Source organism: Molothrus ater, chromosome Z, assembly GCF_012460135.2.
Source record: "Molothrus ater isolate BHLD 08-10-18 breed brown headed cowbird chromosome Z, BPBGC_Mater_1.1, whole genome shotgun sequence".
Classification (NCBI taxonomy): domain Eukaryota; kingdom Metazoa; phylum Chordata; class Aves; order Passeriformes; family Icteridae; genus Molothrus; species Molothrus ater.
This window is the reverse complement of record NC_050511.2, coordinates 61,331,241-61,355,191: the sequence shown is the minus strand read 5'-3', so window position 1 is coordinate 61,355,191 and position 23,951 is coordinate 61,331,241. Positions and strand designations below refer to the sequence as shown.

The 23,951-nt window shown below is 39.0% G+C and overlaps 1 protein-coding gene across 2 annotated transcripts in view; it reads left to right on the top strand.

The window, feature by feature from the left end:
- The window catches only part of MCTP1 (multiple C2 and transmembrane domain containing 1), a 211,801-nt gene that overhangs the window by 138,670 nt on the left and 49,180 nt on the right, over positions 1–23,951 (top strand). For both annotated transcript variants that reach the window (XM_036403021.2, XM_036403020.2), the window contains one exon: positions 20,504–20,623. In XM_036403021.2, coding sequence (XP_036258914.1) covers positions 20,504–20,623 — 120 coding nt within the window. The remainder of the gene's footprint in view (positions 1–20,503; positions 20,624–23,951) is intronic.

Sequence of the window (23,951 nt, the reverse complement as noted above, 5' to 3'; positions counted from 1 at the left end):
TTTCTTTGGATGAGTTCTGTGACCCCTTCTCAATATTCTTGGTTTGCAGTGTGGCTAAAACCTTTTGTGGGTGTGTGAGCAATCTTCAGCTGCTTTTTGTCCAATCATATCTGTTTCATTACACTTCAGTAGTATCTGTGAGCTGTCAATGAAATAACTAAACTCATGTTAGCAGGCCAGAAATGTGTGAGATCTCTGGAGTAATTTCAATTACTATTTAAAAGTAGTACAGACTCATAAGACATGTAGCTGTGAACATCTGGAGATATGCTTTCTTGTCCTACTTTTGATATGATGAGTTAATTTCCTTGTGTTTGAGTGTCTGTGTGTGTTAAGAAAGAACAAATTATGAAATGGCATCATGCTTTCTCTTATAACAAAAAGATAGAAAAAGAGGATTAATTTTGGGGAAAAGAGAAGAAGAGGAAAGGAAAGACATGTTAGATGGTTTCAGGTCAAGTTGTTTTCACACATAGATTATATAATTTTTTTAAAATATGAATCACATGCAGTAATGCCAATCTGCTTCCTACCAGAATTTTAAATCACAATAACTTATACCTCAGCAGGCAGCTTTGTTGGCAAAGGAACCACTTTATTTACACAAGTTAACCTGTTAGGTAAAAAAAAAATCTTGATTGTAACTTGAAGCAGAGGCTATTAGTATAGACTTTGTCAAAAGCAGTTTCAAAATCAAGAAAGGAACTGTACCTTTTGATTATTTTTCATAAAGAAGCATTGACATATTTATGCTGCCTTGTTATTCACTAAGCCATCAAGTGCATCTGGGCCTGTTTATATCACAACTACTTTAATTTAATATAATTTTTTTCTTTCTTCTCAGTCTGAACATTTATAAAGCCCTTTCTTTTCCAAATCTAAGCAATGCAAGACCTAAATCAATCCTAAGTGGCTACAATTTTTCACAGTGTGATGTATGGCTGTGTGTTAATTAGATTATTCCCTGATGCGTAGTGTTTGTGGTAACTTTCAGTGTGCATAGCTGTGTTTATTTTCACATACTGATGCAAATTCTCAGTATGTCTTCAAATTAGCTCCTTGCAGGTGTTTTTCCTGAGCTAATCTTGACAAACTCTCCCTGCCAGATATGCCCATCTTCAAGAGCAGGAGAACAGTACACATGCAGGAACCTCTCTGCTTGGGGCTGTATGCAAATTTAATGCCCAGCTCTTGTTTGTTTCTCTTACATGGATGACAGATATTTTAACAATAATTTTTGCATTTCCCCATGGAAATCCCATTGTTTTACTGTATCTGTGTGAGCACATATGTGCATTTACTCTCTATGTGTTTGAATATGATACTGCAACACCTATACTTATAAATAAATACGTATAAGTGCTTTCTGTATATTTCTGTTGTATATAGGTAAAATGAGTGAGAAATCTTGTATCAAGAATGAGTTGTCAAATAGCTCTTTATCAGAGATGTAGCTAGATCCCAGAGAGACTTACCAGATACTAAAAACATAGAGGGTGGAAAATGTGATAAACAAGAAATTGACGCTGAAAGTAATTCTACAGCATTTGGGGTTTCATGCAAAAAGCAAGTGCATAGGAAATAAGCTTTTGGTTTCTGATGTTCAAAGCAAATACAGTCAGAGTGAATGATATTCCAGCAATTGCATATAGAACTTTCTCCAGATATGTCACAATTTTCGTGACTTACATGAATTCTCTCTGCTGCTACAAATTTTGAAAGAGCTGGGAGTGGCTGAAGATCTATTAGCTGTTTTCTGCTTTTTAAGGGCAGTAACCACAGTGTGGGTACTTGGACACCAACATCTGTATGTAAGCACTGAAATAAAAATTGCCTTGGCTGGCAAGGGCACAGCAGAGCATCACAGCACTCCCTCCCTCTTAGTCTTTGTGTGTGCAGACATGCCTCTTTCTGAAAGGAATTACCCAAGGAGGAGATTGCATCCTTGTCCCAAATGGGACATGGGAGATGCGCATTTTTCCCAGTCTGCAAAAACAGCTTTCAGTTATGCTGGTTTATATATTTAAAGTCAGGTTGTACAAAAGTCACTCTTCATAAGAACTTTGAAACAGAAATTCCAGAAATATGAATAGAGGTATTAAAGATATTTTAATACAGGGAATTCATACGGACAGCAAATACTATTTTACTGACTTGTTTTACAAGAATTGTTTTTCTTTAGATATCATGGTCTATCAGTAGGCTAAGGTTGTTTCAATAAATCTTTTCGTCTCTACTAATGATCATTCTCAATGCATTTGGGGGGCTTAAAAAGGCATCCTTATAAGCAAACTATTTTTTACTTTAATGTACTACTAGAAAACTCATTCAGCTCCTTTTTTCTGCCTGAGATGGGAATAACAATTTCATGTCAGTGGTGTGTAGAAAAAAAACAACAGAAAACACCTGCCTACTTAAGTATTCAAAGACTGACATCACAGTTCAGTAATTCAAACAATTGTCTTTTTATTCTTAGAACCAAAATTGCTGTTTGTATAGAGAAATATAACTAAACCTATGTGTAGATGCTATATATATGTGTGTGTGTGAATGTATAGATGGTATATATACGTACATGTAAAATATTTTTTTTCTTTACCTTCTGACTACCTGCTCTGGAATTATATTAAAGATAATTAAAGAGAGTATCCCATAATTGAGGTATATTAAATATAAGATGTTATACCTCAGCCAGTTTAATGTTGTTTCACAAATAATGAATAATATGTAATAGTATTGAACATTATGTGATAAAGTGACAGGAATGAAAGAAGTTATATAATTATCTGGTGAGGTTTTGACACTCCCATTATTTTTTAATTTCATGCGTTAATCAGTTTTAGAACATAAGGAGTACACACAGCTTTCCAAAACATCTGTTGCTTCAGCGTATTTTTATATTTACTGGTCCTACTTCTCTTTTTTGTTTCATGAGATGCCTTCCTTTGTTTCAGATTTTATTTCTTCTCTTTCTTACTTGCAAGGGACTCATTAATGTTAGAGTGAAAATGTCTTAACATTGGATTTTATTCCGAACTGTTGTTCAAAAATCTGTTGTTTAAATGGAAAAGTACTAGAAAATGTGGTCATGCCTTGACAGCGACAGCACGTGTCCATGTGCACAGCAAGCACCGTGGCTGGTGTGGCGGGAGGAGGGTGAAGAGGGGCTCTGTCTCTCAGCAGGCTACCACACCGAGGGGTGGAGAGGAGCTCTGTCTCTAGGAGCACTTCCCCAAGGAGCCTCCTGGGCTGGAGAGAGCCTTTAAAACCTTTGTCACTGGCAGGACTTGTCCAGGCCACTCTCCCTGAGGGTGGAGAGAACTCCTTCCTGCTGTTAGGGGAGCTTCTCCAGACAACCCAAGGATTTCCTTGGACAGCTGGACCATGGGAGGGGCTGTGCAGTATATAAGAAATCGTGGAGAGCGTCACCCCAGCCCTGGGCCTTGCCTTCTCTCACTCACTCCTCGCTGGCGGTTTTTGCCCAGCCTTTGCTGTCACAACGCTGCCCCTGCCCTTGGCCCTTGCCTCTTGTCCATGCTCGTGCACCTGTAGCCCATGTAATCATCCCTACCCACTGCCCTGCTGTCCACTGTTTGGTGCCTCTGCCCAGTGTGCCGCCCGTGGCTGCCCTGCCGCCCTTCCTGTCCCTGTCCTGCCCAAACAGCGCATCACCCACTGAGCGTCTTGCCACTCGTGGTGTTGGTTCCTTCATTTGCTTCTGCCTTTGCTGTCTCCACTAATCAGGCCAATTTCTTTCTCCAGATCAATACACTTTTCACAGGTGTAATATTGACCTTGCTTATGTCTAATTTCACCCTAGAAATCTTAGGAATCCCCTTCAGTCCTTAATCTGGAAAAGGGACATTGTCTTTTATTGTGCTCTGTGATAACTTGCTACTCTTCATACTGTAATTTGTTACCTTCCATAATCAGGGTTTCCCACATATAGATCTACACTAGACTGTACATTAGCATGTATTTAGAGGTTCGATGATAAAGATGTGTGGTAGTGTGGAAAAAAATACAATCAGATGCACTGAGGTGTAGCCATGTCTTGTGTGATTTGATGGTGAGGAGAGGCTCATGACATGCTGTGTCTCATGAAGTTTTCATACAAGTTTCCAAATTTAACCACCAGTTAGTTAGATGCAGGATGAAAACAAAACTGCCATGACTTCTTAATGTGATTTTATGCATTCCAAAATTACGAAGGAAAAAAAAGGATACCCTAAAAATGCAAAAGGAGGCCTGTCTGTAAAATGGAGAGTTGTTTTACTTTCAATCAGTAAATGTTGTATATTATTTTTACTTAGGCAAAAAAAAAATGTAAAGTAGTAGATAGATTTGATACTTCGTCTCATTTCTATGAAAAGATGTAAATAACCAATTGGAAGAACTGAGGAATGAAACCTCATCCAATTGCTGACTATATGTGGCCCAAAGAACCTATGTAAAGGTGTATAAATGGAATTAAAAAATACGTGGAGCAGAGATTCCTGTGCTATGTTGTCAAATACCAGAATTGTACCTGAATGTGGATAGAAACTGTGCACATAATGTATATTTCTCTTTTTATTTGGAGCTCTTTCATTTGTCTTTCAGGTTGGTATGCATTCCTCTTGGTGCTATTACGTGTTTATTTCAGTTATGGTGATTTCCACATCACAAGTATTTAGAAAAAAAGGAATGGTGGCCTAAGACACCAATATGTCTTTACTGGTAAAATTTCCCTAAGTGTTTTCAAAGACCCAAGAAGAAATTTCATTCTTTTAAGATGTGAAGAGAGACAAGAGAATCCTGATAGTTTTTGGCTTTTGGTTGAACCATACAGCCCTTTAATGAGGACAACAGCTTTTGTGATTTTCTCAAATCTCTATAGAGACTTTTTCCAGTAACTAAATTCCTGTTCTGGTTACATACCCAAATTCCTTTTTTTCTGCCTGATATTTATCATTGATTATTTCAGAAGTGCTGTCTGCAGTTAAGATTTGTCTATAATTTTTGTCAATTGCTTATGTCTTAGAGCTCTGAGTCATAGAATTCTGAGGTTGAAACTTCATTGAGTTGCATTCAGTGTAGTCGTGTGGTTAATTTGTTTCTAACATACAAACATAACATTATGTCCTTATCCTAAAATATTTGCAACACTGTATTCCTGTATGTTTAAATTTATTAGGACCTTCAAAAATGGTTAATCAAATGCTGGTGTTTTGCCTTTTGTTTTCTGCTTGTGCACATAAGGAAATATCTCCAGCTTGCACCAAAAGAGATTTACATTGTATATTAGAAAAATGTCTTCAAAAAAAGGGTTCTCAAACACTTTAACAGGTTGCCCAGGGCAGTGATGGAAGTATTTAAAACACATGTAGATATGGCACCTCTCTAACTATGGTACATGGTTTAGTGGTGGATTTGGCTGTGCTGGGTTAAGAGTTGGACGTGATGATCTTAAAGGTGACCTAAATGGTTCAGAGACTTTATATTGGCCCAAGATGCCCACCTCAGCCTCTCCATCACTGCCCACCACAGCTGGACAGGGAAGAGGAAGTATAACAAAAGGCTCAAGGGTCAGCATCATTAAGCAATTATTGTCACAGGCAAAAGAGATTCAACTAGGGTCTAAAATTAGTTTTTATTAGAATTTATTGACAATTAAATTAGAGTAGGTTAATGAGAAGTAAAAGCATATCTTAAAACATCTTCCCTTTCCCTTCTCCATGGGCTCAACTCCACTCCCAGATTGCTCCTGCAGTGCTTCACTGGGATGGGAATAGGGACTGCAGTCATTTCATAATACGTGATTTTTGCACTCCTTCCTCCTTAGGCAGAAGATTCCTCACACTCTTTTCAATTCCTCACACTTTTGCAGCAGACAGTCCTCCACAAATTTCTCCAATGAGAATGTATTGGATATGATCAGATTTTCTTAGTGGGCAGGCTACAGTGGTGGCTTCTATGATTAGCTGCTGGAAGCTACAGACCCATGGAGAGAGGAACTCTTGCTGGAGATGGTTTCTTGGTAGGACTTCTGACCCTGTGGAGTACCTATGTTGGAGCAGGCTGTGCCTGAAGGATTGCACCCTGTGCACCTTCACATTCCAGCAGTTTGTGAAGGTGCCTGTGGGAAGGACACACATTGGAAGAATTTGTGGAGAACTGTCTCCTGTGGGAGAGACCCCATGCTGGAGCAGGGGAAAGACTCTTCTCCTGGAGCAGTGACAGAACCTGTGATGAACTGGCTGCAATCTCCATTCCTCATCTTCCTGCGCTGCTGAAGGGGAGGAGGTGGAGCTTGGGAAAGAGGGAGGGGTGGGGAAAAGTGTGCTTAAGATTTATTCTGCTTCTCATTATCCTACTCTGATTTTGTTAATAATAAATTATATTGATATCACCATGCTGAGTCTGTTTTGCCTATGATGATATTTGGTGAGTAATCTCTCCCAGACCTTGTTTCAACCCACAAACCCTTTTGTTATATTTTCTTTTCCCTGTCCAGTTGCAGAGGGAGTGATTGAGCAGCTTCAGTGGGTGCCTGGCATCCAGCCACAGTCAACACACTACAGGGTGTTGGACTGCAGTTCTTTACAAACTGCTCCAGTGTGGCTCTCTTCCAGGAGGTACAGCCCTCCAGACACAGACTTGCTCCAGCATGAGTCCCTTCCCTGGGTATTGAAGTTCTCTGGTGTGGGGTCCTCCATGATGGATATTTGCTCCACTGTGGACTTCCATGGACTTCAAAGACAGCCTGCCTCACAGCTGGCTGCAGGGGAAGTTTTGCCCATGCATACATACATATATAACTGGAGTACCTGTTCCTCATGCTTTTTCATGTACATGGGTGTTGGTAGAGTATATTTACATATACTTACACATATACATATTCTCACTCTTCTCTCTGACTGTAGTTGTACAGTTTTCTTCTTCACATTCTTAAGTACATTATCCCAGAGATGCTGCCAGCAGCACTGATGTGCTCAGCCTTGGCCAGCGGTGAGTGCTTCCTGGAGCCAGGTGGCATTGACTTGGTTAGACAAAAGGGAAGTTCTGGCAGCATCTCACAGAAGCCACACCTGCAGTCCCCCACTACCAAAACCTCATCACATAAAAGTGTACAATGTGTCTATCGGGCTGCCATCTTCTGTAGATTTTCCCCAGCAGCCTTGATGCTCTGTGCTGAAGCATCAAGAACTGCAAATGGTCCCAGGTGGGGGAGATCCATACGCAGGAGCTGCTAACTAGAAAATCCCATGTATTTTTATTCTCCACTCCAGGCAAAGAAAAGGAATAAGGGTCCTGATTTGAAGCTAGAACCTGTTTGGTAAGCAAGAATAGTGTTGTTAAGGTTGAGTGAGAATTAGTGAGAAGGCTAACAATGCAGATATCCTTGTTGGAGTCTTACAGACCAGCCAACCGGGATGAAGAAGCAGGTAAACTAGTCACTAAGCAGCTGACTGGTAATTCACAATTGCCAGCCCTTTCCTTGTGGAAGACTTTAGCTTGCCAGATATTTGTTGGAAACTCAACACAGCAGAAAGAAGGCAGTCTGGGAGGTTCCTGGATTATGTGGAAGAGAACTTTCTGTCACAGCTGGTAAGGGAACCTACCAGGTGTGGTGCCTGCTAGACCTGCTGTTTATGAACTGAAAGTGGTAGTAGAATGCCCATCCTGAGCACAGCAACCATAAAATGATAGAGTTTTTGATTCTTCATGAAGTAAGGAGTGGGGTTAACCCAGCCCCTACCTGTTCAGGACACAGAGAGTTCCTTAGGAAAGAGTCCTTGATGATAAAGGGATCAGGAAAGGTAGAATCTTAAAAGCACAGGAGCATGCTCTATTGTTGAAAGACAAGCCATCAGGGAAGAAGACTGGTCTGACTTTTGCTGGAACATGGGATAAAAGAGTTTATGACCTTTGGAAGAAGGGGCAGGAAACCCAGGAAAAGTACAAGGGTATAGTTAGGATGTGTAGAGAGAAAATCAGAGGCAAAAGCTCAGCTAGAAATCAACCTGGCCACTGCTGTGAAAAATAATAAAAGTAGTTTTATAATAAATGAACAACAAAGGGAGGTCCAAAGAAAATCTTCATTCTCTATTGAACATGGAGGGGAACTTTGTCACCAGGGATGATGGAAAGACTGAGGTCCTTAATGCCTTCTTTGCATCAGTGTTTAACATAAAGATCTGTTATCCTCAGGACAACCAGTCCCCTGCACTGATATACAGGGACAGGGAGCAGAACAGACCCCCTGCAGTGCAGGAGGAAGTAGTGACGTGCTGTGATACTGAGACATTCCCAAGTCTGTGGGGATGGATGGGATTCACCAAAGGGTACTGAGATCTGATAGGAGAGCTTGCCAAGCCATTTTTCATCATTTATCGTGAGTTCTGGTTAACTGGGGAGGTCCCAGACAACTGGAGGTTGGCCAGTGTAGTGCCCACCTACAAGAAGGATTCAGGGAACTAGAGGGCTGTCAACCTGACCTTGGTGTTTGGGAGGGTTATGGAACAGATATCTTGAGTGCCTTCATGCATCACAAATAGGACAACCAGGGGATCAGGCTCGGCCAGCATGGGTTTAGGAAGGGCAGATCCGGCTTGATCAGCTGATCTCCTTTTATTATGAGGTTACCAACCTAGTGGATGATGAAAAACTGTGGATATTGTCTACCTTGGACTTCAGTCACCCCCAGCATTCTGCTGGGGAAGCTGTGTCCTGAGTGACCAAAAATGTGTATTCTGTATTTCCTCTATGTTAATCCATGTAGTCTGTTTTTACTGTCACATTAAGATTCAGCAACCCAAGAAGCCATACTTGTGTGTTTTACACTGGGTTCACAGAAGGGGAAATGGGGGATCCCTTTAAAAACCAGAAACAAATGTGTGTGGAGCTCTTCTTCTGTTGTCTTCTGGCTATCTAGGGGTTGGCATGGGGCAGATCTCTGCACTGACACCAAGAAGCTACATTTTGCAATCCAAAACTTCTCCACAGTGAACTTTGCAACAACTTTTCGCTACTGCTGCTTTGTGCTGTGCTGTTTGGCAAGGTAGTTTTCTTTTGTTCTCCTGAGGCTTTGGAACCTCACAATACCATTCTCTCCAGCTGCTGCACCAGGCCAGGGGAGATCAAACCCGCTGCATGAGTTCCAGCCACTCTCCGCAGCTGCTGTGCTGTGCTGGGAAGCTTGGCCATCTATCTCTCTGTGAGTTCCAGCCCTTGCGGGTGGTCAGCGTTGCAGCAGCTGGGAAGTTTCTTCCAGCATCCCAGCAGTGTTGATTTGTTTTGGACAAAAAATAGTATTTTGGTTCTTGCTGTTTTTCTTTTTAGTAAGCTTTTATTTTTTCACTTAGACCTTCCCACATTCATTTTTCCTTATTGATGAAAGGGGAGTGGTTAAAACTAAAGGGGAAATAATTCACTTTTGAGTCACTCTTTTGTATAACTGTATTAAACTAAGGCAAGCTGGCAGCCTGTGGCTTAGGCAAGTGCACTGAGTTAAGAACTGGCTGGAAGGCTGGGCCCAGAGCATGGGGGTGAATGGTGCTGCAGTTGGTGGTCAGTCACTACTGGGAATCCCCAAGGCTCAGTATGGGTTCCAGCCCTGCTTAATGTCTTTATTGCTGGTGTGGATGAGGGGATTGAGTGTACCCTCAGTAAGTTGCAGACAGCACTAAGCTGGGCAGGAGTGTTGATCTGCTGGAGCATGGGCAGCCTCTGCAGAGTGATCTGGACAGGCCAGGCCAAGGGGCCGAGGCCGGCGCTGTGAGGTTCGATAAGGCCAGACCTGGCTCCTGCACTTGGATCACATCAACCCCATGCAGTGCCACAGGCTGGGGGAGGAGTGGCTGGAGAGTGGCCCAGGAGGAAAGGACCTGGAGATGCTGATTGACAGCTGGCTGAACGTGAGAGAGTGTGCCCAGGTGGCCAAGAAGGCCAATGGCATCCTGGTCTTTATCAGAAATTGTGTGGCCAGCAGGACCAGGGCACTGATTGTCCACCTGTGCAGTGGTGATTCCCCAGCTCAAGTTCAGTTCTGGGCCCTCCACTTCAAGAAGGGCATGGAGGTGTGGGAATGTGTGTCCAAGAAGGGCAACAGAGCTGGTGAAGGGTGTAGAGAGCAGGGCCATATAAGGGGCAGCTGAGGGAGCTGGGGTTGTTTAGCCTGGAGAAAAGGAGGCTCAGGGAGACCTTTTCACTCTCTACAACTGCCTGAAAGGAGGCTGTAGCGAGATGGGGTTGGTCTCTTCTTGCAGTCAGTTAGTGACAGGATGAGAGCAAATGGCCTCAAGCTATGTTAGGGAAGGTTAATTTTGGACATCAGAAAGAATTTCTTTACTGAATGGGTTAAATACTGGATGAGAGCAAATACCTTCAAGCTGTGCCAGGGGAGGTTCAGTTGGACATTAGGAAGAATTTCTTTACTGAAAGGATGGTCAGGCACTGGAACAGGCTGCCTAGTGAAGGGATAGAGTCACCATCCCTGGATGTATTCAAAACAGGCTGGACCTGACACTGCTATGGTTTAGCTGACATGGTGGCTTTGGTCAAAGGTTAGACATCTTTGAGGGTGTAAGGGAAGGACATCCATCAGAGCTAATCAAAGGTCTGGTGAGAGTGAGCAGAGGGGTAGAGGAGTCTATACCTGCTGGAATACACTTGCCTAGAGAAGAGGTAATTGAATTCCCGAGTCTTGCAAAAAGCTTTCTTGAGCATCAGCAAAACATTTATCCCCCTCTCCAGATGCTGTTGTGAAGACATTGGCAAAGCAGTGCCATTTTGAGAGAGTTACCTCGAATGGTAGACATGAGCTGCAGCTCTGAAGAGTCCAGGTCTGCTCACAAATCATCAATCTGCTTCAGTGTGACAGGTCAGTTCCACAGGACTTTACAGATTTATTAAAAACCCAGGTCAAGTTACTCCTGCCTTCCTCTCCTTGGTGTCACCCAAAGCTCAGGTGGAAGGGAGGTATTGGGGAATTGGGGAAGGAGGAGTGACATTGAAAAGACAGTCTGCTAAAACCCCAAGTCTGCTCTATCTTTAATAAAAAATACATGGTTAGTAATTATGCTGCACATACCTCTGTGACTATGAGAATCATAAGATCAAGCCTCCATCTTGAATTTTAAATGTCATTTTTATTTGGACTTGCTAGAAACACAACAGTGAGCAGAGAAGTTTTTCACATGTGCATAAATCTGTTTTAGTGATTCAGGGTTTGAGCAAGAAACTGTACTCCTTTGCCCTAAGGACAGTTTCTTGCTGCTTTTCAAAGACTTTTTATGATTAATGAATGCATTCAATCTTGTATAAAATTTAAAAAAATCTCTTTTAAGTTGTAGACAACTTAATAATGAGACTTCTCTAATAGAATAGACTATTCTCTAATAGAATATTTGGCTGTTTTGGTTTGGTTGAAAGATCTTGAGACTTGAACAGAGTGTTAAAGTACAGAAGCCATATGGGTATGATTCCAAGTCTTGGGCCCTGCTTATTTAAATTTATGAAATACCTGTTTTTAGAGTTTGGTCCTTTAAGGGAGAACTCTCTGCTTCTTGCCATATGTAGCAAGTTTAAACACACATACAAAATCTGTAGTTTTTTAAACACACTGATTGTGATCTCATTACTATGGTATTTTATATAACCGCCCCCCCCAAAAAAACCAAACAAACCAAAAACCAAAAAAACCCACCAAACAAAAAACAAACAAAGTAAAAATACTCTGCATTTCCCTATTCACATTTTAAGGATGTGCATTGAAGTAAGCATCTATAAAATGTACTGCTCTTCTTCCCTGGTTAGTAAATGTTACCAATGATGGTCCTGGCTCAAAAAATGCTTTTTAGAGCTGTGAAACATTTCCATGTTCAAGTATGGCTAAACATGTTGGAGTGGCAATCATCTAAATAAATTAAATGTAATTCTGCTGAAACAAAAAACTGCTGAGGTAGATTCTATGAAACATCATATATTTGTCTACAACACTACTTCCTGCAAATGTGGAGAGAGGAATACAGCTTGGGTGCTAGCATTTGCTGACTGGAAAGATAAACTATAAAAACAATATGATAGTTGTCAGGACATAGATCTCTGTGCTAAATATGATTTAATGCAGTTTGTAAAAATACAGATATAATTAAATTTATTACAGAAAAACAACTGGTGTTTTCAATAACATGAAAATATACTTCTCCCGCAGAAACATCACTCAATGAAAGCAGCAGAAGACAGTTTTTAGGATCATAAGAAAGAAAATATTTTTTTGTTGTTGAATTTATTTGTTCTGAAAAGTTACATTGCATGTTATAGATTTAAAATCTTATTTCTCAATATATCTTACAAGAGTGAACCTTAAAATCACATTTAAAAATACAAAAAAACTGTATTGCAGGCTTTTCAATTACATGGTATAGTCTTTCTGTGTTTTGGATAGGTGATGCCCTACTTACTGCTGCCCACAGAACTTGCTGTTGCTTTTAAGTATGTGATTCAAAAATGTGAACTTCTGAATATTGTTCACCTTTACTTCTCTTTCAGCCTTAACCTCTCTTGTCTCTTTCCAGCACCTTATATGAATGGTTACTTAACTTTAACCAAAATGTAAGGGGGCTTTCTGTAGTTTTTAACACAATAATTCAGTTTTGTTTGGTAAGTCTATTTCTGATATTCCCTTTTTTTTCTCTTCCCATGAAGCACCTCTGGTTTTTTTCCAAGATGTCAGTTTTGTGCTTGCCCTCATTAAACAGGTCACTTATGTACAGATTGAGAGAAATCTTTTAGGTGACTGAAAGTGCATCAGACATTGTAAGGTATGAAAAGTGTATTTGTTAACCAGGTATTTGACTCCATTTCTTGTACAACTCCCAGCAGTTCAGGACATTGCTCTTCCAGGAAAGTCTGTATTAGTCTGATGTGATTTCTCAAATGCACCTGAGTGGGGCTTTGCAGAACAGAGAAGTTTAGCAAGGGCATGAAGAAGTAAACTCAACCAAAGAAGACTGAGTGGTGATACACTAGTAAATATGCTAGTTATGTTATAAATTACATTTGTTTAATAATTCATAACTGATTCTACCAAATTGTGAAGTGACTGTTAGTAGATGTCCTCCCACTCCTTTGTGCTGTGTTTTACAATAAAAAGAGACAAAAATGTACAGGATGTACATATTCATGAACTGCATTCTAACTTCTACCTTCTCTTTATCTCACTGAAATATTTGGAGTTTGCACTGTTTATGCTGATAGCAGAAGTCATCGTGTTCTTTATAGTGCAATTTGTTAACTTTTACAGAAAAGTATGTGAATATACTTTAGCTTTCTTGGGACCTGCTGTAGTCTACTGTAAAAAATTGCCAGCTAAAAATGACCTTGGAGAGTTTTGTTTAGCATTTTGTTTAAAGAAAGCATTGCAGAATATAATTGCACCTGTCGTACTAGAGAACAAAAAATACTTGCTTGTCTCAGTGACATCAGCCTGGGGACAGACTTAGAAGTACAGGATTTGGGTTGTTCAAACACCTGGAGCTGCTTCACTCTGTGATCTAAACTATTATTTTCTGCTAAGTTTTCATTTCTGCAATGTACAATTGTGCTCTGCACAGAAAAATTTAAAGACTTGGTAAATACTGAAGAAAAACACATAGCTTACATGCTAACATGTAGATATCTCTGGCATCAAAGTTATTTCAAACAAATCGTTTAGGGTGGAAAGCTACAGGATGTTCATAGGGAAAGAGTAAAAGACTGTAAATAGACTAGAAGGAGTTGGTAACGTCAGCCCTAGATTAACATTAGAGCTGTGAATAGGAACAGGCATGCATAGCTGTAGAGGACAGAGCAGACACATACATCTGCAAACTCTGACAACTGAAGTTTTGGAGGCAAAGTCTTGAGATCAATGAAGGAGAATTTTTTTAAAGTACAATATAGACTGGGAGATCAAGTTACAATGAATGGCAAGCTAGCTGAAATTAATTACTGAAATGAATTTATTAATTAAAATTTATTTACAAATAAGTACATTAAAAGGTAGAAAACATTTTCCTACATTGTGTGAACAAATTGCAGGTTATGTACTTTAAAGCTGATCAGTAATAGAGGAACAAATCCTAGGCTTTTTATTTATTTGTTTTTATACAGTTATACTCAACCAATACTCCAGACATCATAAAAGAACATGATGAAGCAGGTCATAAATCATGAGTATGAAAATCAGCCTGGAGAACTCACTGAGGTTGGCTGATGGTCTTGAAAAGTTGAAATAATTTATTAATTAGACCTACTTGGACAGAGTTTCTTCAATGTAACAAGGACATTACAGTTCCAGTCTGTGAAATGAGACTTCAGCTTATGGAAGTGTCTCTCCATAGGGAAGCCAGGCATACAGGTAGTTACCAAACCAAAACACAGTATTTTTGCATTTTATCACTGGAAACCACAGCCTACTTTAACACCTTTAGCTACAAGGTTTTAGTCTTCATTCATACGGTTTAAATTTTATTGCTGTTGCTTTCACTCAGACAGTTGGTAAAGTGTCAGTTTTCCTACAACCAAAGGACTTAACTTTATCAAAGGTTGTGCTTCCTAAAATCCTTTGATCCTAACGGTCCTTTTATTTTGGTGGTGGTTATTTATGAATGAATAGTGAGGAGGGCTTATTTAGGTTTTTTGACATACCAATGAATATGGGCACAATTTAAGAATTTGTGAAGTTTATGTCATTCATATTCACAATTTTTAAAGTAAGTGACTTACTTTTCATTAAAATATGTATTTTCTATTTTGCTTTGGGAAAAGTAAGTCTGAAAGTTTTGTATTTTCCAGTATTTGGGTAATGGTGACTATTTCTACCCTATTAAACATTTTGATAGTGTTTTCTTAAAATGTTAAATTATCTTCCTTCATCTGCAATAGTGGATAGAAGATAAGTGAGGAAGCAGCTTAAGAAAAAGTTAATCTGATGCACTATGTGATGTACAGAAAACAGTATTTCTAACAACTTCCATACAGGTGTTTGGGGATTATGTATGTTGTCTGAACTCTGGTAGATGTACAGTGAAGTGTAATTAAGCTGAAGAAGGTACCAAATATTTTTTCTCTTTACCCAGTTTAATAACTTTTGATGGACAATTTAATTTTAAAATCTTCAGGCTTTTGGGAGGAGGCCCGTTCAAAGCCCATCAGCTTCTCATAAGGCAGTAAGAAAGGAAGGGGGCAATGATAACATTTTGTTCCTGGATTGTCTGAAGAAATTAAATTTTTCAAATTGAATTGCAAGATGTAGATGATAGAAAATTGATGCCCAGGTGAAGTGATAAAATGCCTACATAATGAAGGAAGATAGATGTGAATATGTAGATCCTTGCTTGCATGCGATCTTTTCAGTGCAACACTATTTAAAACTATATAGAGCTCTTAAGATCATCAGTCTATTGTGCATAAATATTTGTAGTTATCTAGCATGATCCATGTTGTAATTTTACACTTCTCACAAAGTCAACACCTTAGATTTTTCTTCTGAAGTGATTCTCACTGAAGATACTCAGTATCTCAGTAGTTGCCAGTGTTTCATTGTATAAAACACCATGCAGGAACCTTAAAACCTGCAGTCCTTGGTACAGTCTGTATCAAGCAGATACAGGTTTTGTCTCATTCTTTCTAGTCCTGTGAGAATACATCAAGGGACAAAGCCTCAGGTGATAAAATTGTCATTTTGAGCTTAAATGGTAAATGGAAGATCCTGTGATTGGAGTGCAGTATTTGGACCTGTAGACATTGTCTATTTGTGCCAAAATGGTGTGCAGCCAATTTTTGTGTTTCCAGGGTAATCAAGAGATTGGTTATTAATATAAGGCAAGGATATAGATAATATGTAAATAAGGCTGTAGAGATGTTCTGTGAAAATGATCAAGGAAAGCCACAATTTGAGTAGGACACTGCAGCATGAGTGTTGTGCCCTGTGTGAGACAATGGTAGTGGGGATGTCTGTGTTTTGCTTTACTCCCAACACATTACAGCTCATGGCTCTGGGTGCTACCAGTGCCAATATCTGGTCCACTGAACGCAGGCATTTCTGTGGAATTAACATTTTCTAGTTTTGTCATAAAGCTTTCAAACAGCAGTTCTTGCAGCCCTCTTTCAATATGTCCTCTGGTCTCTTCTGTACCTGAGGATGAGGTCCGTGTCCCCTGTAGGGTTGATCCTTTTTTTTCACATGCTCTTCCCTGCTAGCAGTCAAAACAGAAGCAAAAGGAAAAAAGGAGAAGAGTTGAGAAAAACCGGGGATTATTGCTGTGAAGTGGGTGCAAACAGGATTTTGTTAAAAATGAAAAGAGGTTGGGTGGAGGTAGATAAAAAGAAATCTGAAATAATTGTTCTGTAGAACATGGCCTTTCCACATAGGCAGAAATCTTTCTTTTCACTTCTGTCAGAAGATAGTCAAATAGAGAATCTTGTCTCTTAATTAGAAAAAAAAATACTCATCAAACACATCTCATCACTGGAAAGCTAATGATCCACAGCTGCTAGTCTGAAAGGGCAGGCTTTTTTTTCTCAACAGTAGGAAGTGTTAATAATTTTGGATAAGATTTCTTTTTAAAATATACTATAGTTTGCAAAAGAATAGGATATTCAATATCTTAACTTAAATTTATTTTTGAAGTGCTGTACACTAGGGATAGTGTCATGTGTCTCTCTGAATGATGATTTAATGCATGTGTCTCTCACTAAGAGTATAAACTGAAAATGACCAGTTCATGCCTGTGACTCTGAAAACTTTGACCTCATGGGAGAGATGAAAAAAGCCCTTCCTTATATTCTTCTGTATAGGAAATGGCAGTTGTATTAAACTGTAACCTTTGAGACTCACACTCATCTCTTAAAATAGTTAGCTTGTTTCAGTGATGACCATCCTTTTTTTACACACACAAGGCCATTATTTTCCTGGAAGTTATCATGTCAGATACCGTCCACTAGATGCTTTATGGACATGGACAACTCTCAGAACTGTTCTTTTATACTTATTTGTTAGCTTTTCTGGTTTGTTTTGGGTATGGGACTTTTTGGCCCATACTTGCTTAATGGAATGTTGGTTTACTTCTCCATGTTTCATGAAGGTTTGTACATATCACTTCCTTCTTCTCTTTCACCTCTGCTATCGGGCCTTTCATCCATAAGAACTGAGTCCTGGAGATTTCTTGCTGTTCTGCACCAGATTTTGGATTTGCTTGTGTTTACTTAAAAGTTTTGTCTGATACTGGAAATCTGCTTGTTTTCTCTCATACACATTTCATGAGTGCATTTCTTGTCTGGGAAGAATAATGAGGCCATTTAGGTCAGAGGGCCATAACTGTGCTGGTCTCATGCAGCACACATATCATTTGTGTCGCAATGTTTGTGTAGTGCCTGGCTGAGACAGTTGCCTGAAAGGAGGAACTGGTTAAAATTCAGACAGACTAGATGAAAATTAAGGTGGCAGGTCAGCAAAATCATCTTCAGGAATGACAGGTGTAATATCAACATTTTGAATGGCATGTCCTTACAATTTGTAAAAAGGTAATATCTTAATATGTTTTAATGGCTGTACTGTAAGGAATTAATGCCCTTGAAGGTCATTTGGCCCTTAGAAACTTCAAGGGAGAAGTGTTTGAATTGGAATTCATCAATATTCTGGAGTACAGAGCACATGATGACCATGTTCCTCAGACTCTAGTCAGGTCCAATTCTCCTGAGTCTGTGTGTAGATTGTTGGCTTTTTTCCTCTGGGGCCATGGAGTGTTTAAATAGTACTTCATTTCTTAACCACTTTTTAACCAAAGTTCAGCTGGGGCCCTGATAAAGACTGTATGTGTTACCTTTTCTCAACAGGTAATCTCTAGTATTTACTTTTTTGATACTTGGTGCTTTTTGCTGGCTTCCAAAACACCCTTCAGTGTGCATTCATTGACTCGGTATTTCTGGGATTAAAGCACGCAAGGATATTTTGCTTTTCTTTTGAGACACAAAATTTGTTGCAAGTTGGTTACATCTGATTTGCCACTCTATTAGATACAGCAAGGTCACAGAGCAGTTCTTGGATGAGATGAGATGAGATATTGCTTGCTTCTATCGTGGTTTTAAGCCTAGCTGGAGATGAAACACCACGTAGCCATTTGCTCAAATGTCTCCTCTCTTCCCCCACATCCTGGTGGAATGAGGAGGAGAATTGAAGTAAAGTTTCTACACTGAGATAAGAACAGTTTAATAATTGAAAGTAAAGTGAAATGCCATACTAAAGGGAAATAAAAATGGTAATAAAAAAAATACCCAAACAAAACAATGCAGTGCAGTTTCTCACCACCTAGTGACCCTTGCCAGACCCCTCTTCCTGAAACCACACCACCACCCACCCTTCTGGGTAAGTCCCCCTGGTTTATATCCTGAGCATGATGCTCTGTGGTGTGGAAATACCCTTTGGTCTGTTCCAGTTGTCTGTGCCAGCTGTGCTCCCTCCCAGTTTATTTTGAATACCTTCCACTGGCAGAGCATGAGGCAATTTGAAAAAAGGCCCTTGACTTTGGATAAACACAACTTAGCAGAAACCCCAAAACATCAGTGAGTTATCAGCACCATTCTCATTCTGAATCCGAAACAGCTGCTAGGCAGAAATTAGCTCTACCTTAGCTGAAACCAACACAGCTTCTTAGGCATTACCATGTCTAACAGATTTTCTTTTAAACTAAACAACCTTAATTTTTTTTTTTTCTTTCAAGTGAAAAACTTCTAGAAATGCTAATATCCTTGTTTTTGTTTCACAAACAGTGCTTTTCAGTTCTTTTAGTAATTATCACGTTTGTCTTGCAGTTTCATAGGCCTGCATATACATAGTAAAGAGTGGTAGAAAGTATGGGGGTGAGGTAAGTTACCTGATGTTGAGAAAGATTACCTAAGATTTGGAACTATTTTTTTGCTTTCTATGTGGCTGCTTGTATTTGATAAGATCATTTTGTTGTAACTCCAAACAAAAATCTAGCAGAAGACTCCAAGCAAAAAATCTAGCCAAAGACTATTAAAATCTGCATTTTGTTCTTACTGATCTTTACATACATCTTGATGGCTAATTTGGGAAAATGAGCTCTGTTTTGGTTTACCTGGGTATTGGCATTGCTTTAGGTTTGTGAGTTCTGTAGCACAACACCTTCAATCCTTGTAGAAGGTATTAAAAGTAATAATATTCAAAAGCTTTACTATTTGGATGAAAAGGCTTATCAAGATTTCTGGATGTTTATCCAGCTCTAGTATGTAGTACAATTTGCTTTCACTTTTTTGTTGTTGGTAGGGAACAATGGTAGGGAACAATGTCTAGACAGGGGTGTATGGAGCTGTCAGTGGGATGGGTTTCTCTGGCGGTGAGATGACCAAGTTGATCCCATGCTGAAGACCAGCCCCAGTTATTTAGACACACATCTCTAGGAGATGTGACCCAAACATGCTTCTGGCAGCCCCTGGTGACAGAGCACTTGAGCTGTTTTGAGCTAACACTGCAATAAATCAAAGTTTTCAAAGTGGTGGACTTAGGTGGCTTCTCAGCATTCTTTTTAAACCCATTTTGATGAATCCACGGTCAGTTCTATTTTACTATACTTTCTTTAAAATAATCATATTATTTTAGCTTTTACTGTGATTTCTTGCTAGTTTTCCACGCAAAAGACTTCTGATTGCTACTTCTTTTTGTTTGTATGGCATTAGTACAAAATGACCGTGTTCTTCTTTTCTAAATAGCAGATTAGTATTTAATCAACTTTTGTGCCACCTTTACACTGCTTGAGGGTTGTTTCAAAGCTATAACCAGATTCAATAACATATTGAGGTCTTCTTTAAATTTATCATATCCCTGTGACCTACAAGGAAAATGGAGAGGGACTTTTTATAAGGGTATGTAGTGATACAACAAGAGGTAATGGCTTTAAACTGAAAGAGGAGAGGTTTAAATTAGATATTAGGAAGAAATTCCTTATTGTTGAGGATGGTGGCATTGGAACAAGTTGCCCAGAGAAGTTGTGAATGCCCTGTCTCTGGAAGTGTTCAAGGCTAGGTTGGATGAGGCTCTGAGCAGTCTGGTCTAGTGAAAGATGTCCCTGCTGTGTTGAGGGGGGTGAATCTAGGTGGCCTTTAAGGTCCCTTCCAACCCAAGCCTTTCTATGATTCATGAAAGCAACTAACCTTTCTTAAAATGCAATCTTATTTTTATGCTCTTTTGCATTATTCACAAAGCATTATTTTATGAGAGAACAATTAATATTTCTCTTGATGACAGTACATCAACTTTTCTTTTCCAAGAATTAAGGTAGGAGGGATTGGGAAGGGTAGTAGTTGTATTGTGGAGGTAAGTGTGAGTCAGCAAAGTGGTTGAACAACACTCCACAAGGAGACGTGGATTTCTTTAGAATTGTTTCAATTTATTGGTCTTAACTCTGCACAAGAGTTCAATGCTGATTTCAATCACTTTTTTTCCTGCTCTGTCTTCTAGCTTTTTCTTTTTGTGGTCTGGAACTTTGAGCTCTACATGATACCACTGGCTTTGTTGCTGCTGCTGGCATGGAACTACTTCTTGATCGTATCAGGAAAAGATAACAGGCAACATGATACAGTAAGTCTTCTCTACTTCAAGGGCATACAAGTTTTTTTCTTTTTTTAACTAGGTAAAATTTTTAAACTGGGTTAAATATGATACCTTTTTCAAAATGTCTCCCTTCACAATGTTTGATGGACAATTTTCCCACCTGCAATTTAATTTAATTCTGGCTGTCCGATATAAGTGAGTCTGATTTTGTTGAAATGTCATTTAAAAATACAATAGAACATGCATTATCTAGAGAATCTGTTTTGTGTGGGAGCAGAGAAACTTGTTGTTGAGGAAAAGGCAAATTCTTTGAAATTATTTTATATGGCTAAGTCCTTAAGTTGTATTTTTATTAACATGTTGAATTTAAAAATTAAAATTATTCCAGTTTGTTAACAGTTTCAGAATGTATCACATTTACTGTATTTCACAATTCATCATTAATATTCATTGAGCTTAATATTAGCCTTTTCTTATTCTCCTCTTTTAATGCCATCATTTAATTAACATGTAGTTGGGATATAATGTAGGAAACATTTACTAATAAATGGCATTTATTAACAATATTAAAATGGTTTAAATTTTCAGAAGTACATATCAAAAGTTGAAGTTGTATTCTATACTGTACAAATTTTCAAGCGTCCAAGCAGTTAAAGGATTTTGCATGCCGTACTGCTGAGCCTTATCAATTCGATATTTGTACTAGTTTTTGTATCCCAAAACCAGCATGTTGTCTACTACTTTATGATCTGAATAGATAACTGAATGGGCAGGAGAAAAATCTAAAACAGACTAGATAATTGGTCTCTAAGGACAGTGGTTAATGGAGGTCAGTAACAAGTGGACGACCACAGTACAAGGTCCTGTTTAACATCTCTTCCAGTGAAGTACAGGAGATGATAGTGCACCCCCATCAAGTTTTTGGGTTACATCAGTTGTGTGGGACCATTTGACACTCTGGATCTGCCACTCAAAGGGATCTAAGTGGGTTGATTAAATGAACTGATAAGAGCCCCATGAAATTCAGAAGGAAGAATCCTGCTTTTGGGGAGAAATAACCTATTGCGGTGATAAAGAGTGGAAATTGGTTGTCTGCAAGCAGCTGTCTGAACTGGGCCTAGGGGTTTTAGAAGGCAGCAAGGTGATCAGAAGCATGGGTCGTGGATTGAGGGAAGTGGTTATCTCCACTCTTCAGCACTTGCCAGAATGCATCTAGGATAGTGTCCAGTTTGGGGCATGCCAGTTCAAGAAAGTCATTGATGGACTTCAGCAAGTTCAGTGAAGGGCTACCAACATGATCAGGGGCTTAAGCCCTCATCAACCAGCCCTTGAAGAGAAGCTAAGGGAAGTGGACTTGAAAGATCCTGGCAAATAAAAGGCTTTTAGTGACTGGAACACCCTATAAGGAGGTTAAGAAGAAGATGGAGCTAGACTGCACAAGTGATCTGTGGTGGAAGAGGCAACAAACTTCATTTGAAACAAAAGAGGTTCAGACTACAAAACCTTTTTTGCCTTGAGAATTGTTAAGCAGTGTCGCAGACATCTTTTCATTAAAAATACTTTCTTAGGATTTTCCCTTCTGAGAAGCTGAGAGGCCTCAAAAACAAAATGTAAACAATGGTTATCTGCTGCTGTGGAATGCAACAGGTGGATCTGTGATTGGTCTCGTGTAGATGTTTAAAATTAGTGACCAGTCACGGCAGAGCTGGCTCTCTCTCTGTCCAAGCCACAGACCTTTGTTTTCATTCTTTTCTATTCTGTTCTTAGATTAGCTACCCTTCTGAGATGAAACTTTTCCTTCTATTCTTTTTACTATAGTTATAATGTAATATAATGTATATATTGTATAGTTATGTATATAACTATATATACATATATATACACATATATGTATATAATGTATAGTTATTGTATAGTTATGTATATAACTATATATATATACATATACTATATACATATATATATGTATATAATGTATAGTTATAATGTAATATATCATAAAATAATAAATCAAGCCTTCTGAACATGGAGTCAGCATTCTCATCTCTTCCCTCATCTGAAAACCCCTGTGAACACTGTCACAAAGCAGTAGAAGAGAATGCTTAGGAAACTGCAGTTATACTATAGAAAGTTTCCAGGAACTGACTGAGTAGTTCTGAGGAACCTGATCTGACCTCATGGCTGACCCCACTTTGAGCAGGAGTTTGGAAATCCCTTCCAGCCTGAATGATCCCCTAATGTATTGCAACTGCAGTTATTAGAACCCATACAGCCCTGATCCCAACACTGTTGCTACCTGTCTACATCACTAAGACTGTTATGCTTCCAAGGATCATCTAAAAATAAGGGTGGGAATGGTAAAGGTATTCCCTTATCCCAAATGTGATTACATTTATGGAAAAAGCTTAAGATCGAGATTTAAAACATGCAATACTTAAAACACAGCCCATTGTCTCCTGATGGCTGAAACACTTAAAGCTTCTCAACCTGAAGATTTCATGAGTACCTGAAATCCCTGGTGAAAGGAGAAATTTTATTTGTGAGTATACACATACTTTTAATTTCTCTCTGAAATACCACCTGCCTGGGAAGATTATCTGATCATGTAACTTTTCTAACAAACTAATAAAGCTAATGATGGACTCTCAGTTAAGAATGGACTCTCCTAAAATTTTCCTCTTGCTGAGAGTGCTTCGCACCAAGCTAATACAGCCTATATCAAGCAACCATGTTGATCCCAAATATTTGGTATCTGTGCCATTAATGGCCTCGTTTTCATAATGATTTAAGTTTGGTTATCATCATGTTGAGCATCTACCTTGAGTGAAATCATTTGGAGATTTATTGTAAGCCTTTCTAATTAACTCATGAGTCTTCAGTATCATTAGAATAGGAGTAATCTAAATACCTACCTTTTCCTGTGCAGAGTGTAAATTTTATCTAAATTAATGAAGCAATGTTTCCTAGTGGCTAGAGAATGTTTCTGTATTCACATGATCTGGCTTCTTTCTCCAAGTCATCAGACATTCCTTGTGTGTCTCTGTGAAATCATTGACTATTTATCTTAGATATATCATCTAACTTCAGAAGTTGCTTTGAAATCCTAAGGCTAATGATAAGACACAAAGATAAATGTATTTGTTACCTGATTAATATTAGACAAGCATAGTTAAAAATTGTATATGGTCTATACTTGTTTAATGTCTATGGAACATACTTAAATTTGGGACCACGCAAAGCAGCTCAGAAGAGTTGATTTCCATTGTAATATCTCTTTGAGAAATCAATTTTCAATTGTCTCGTCAATCCAGGTGCTAGGGACCACACTTCTGCTGGTCAATGATTAGTGACACTG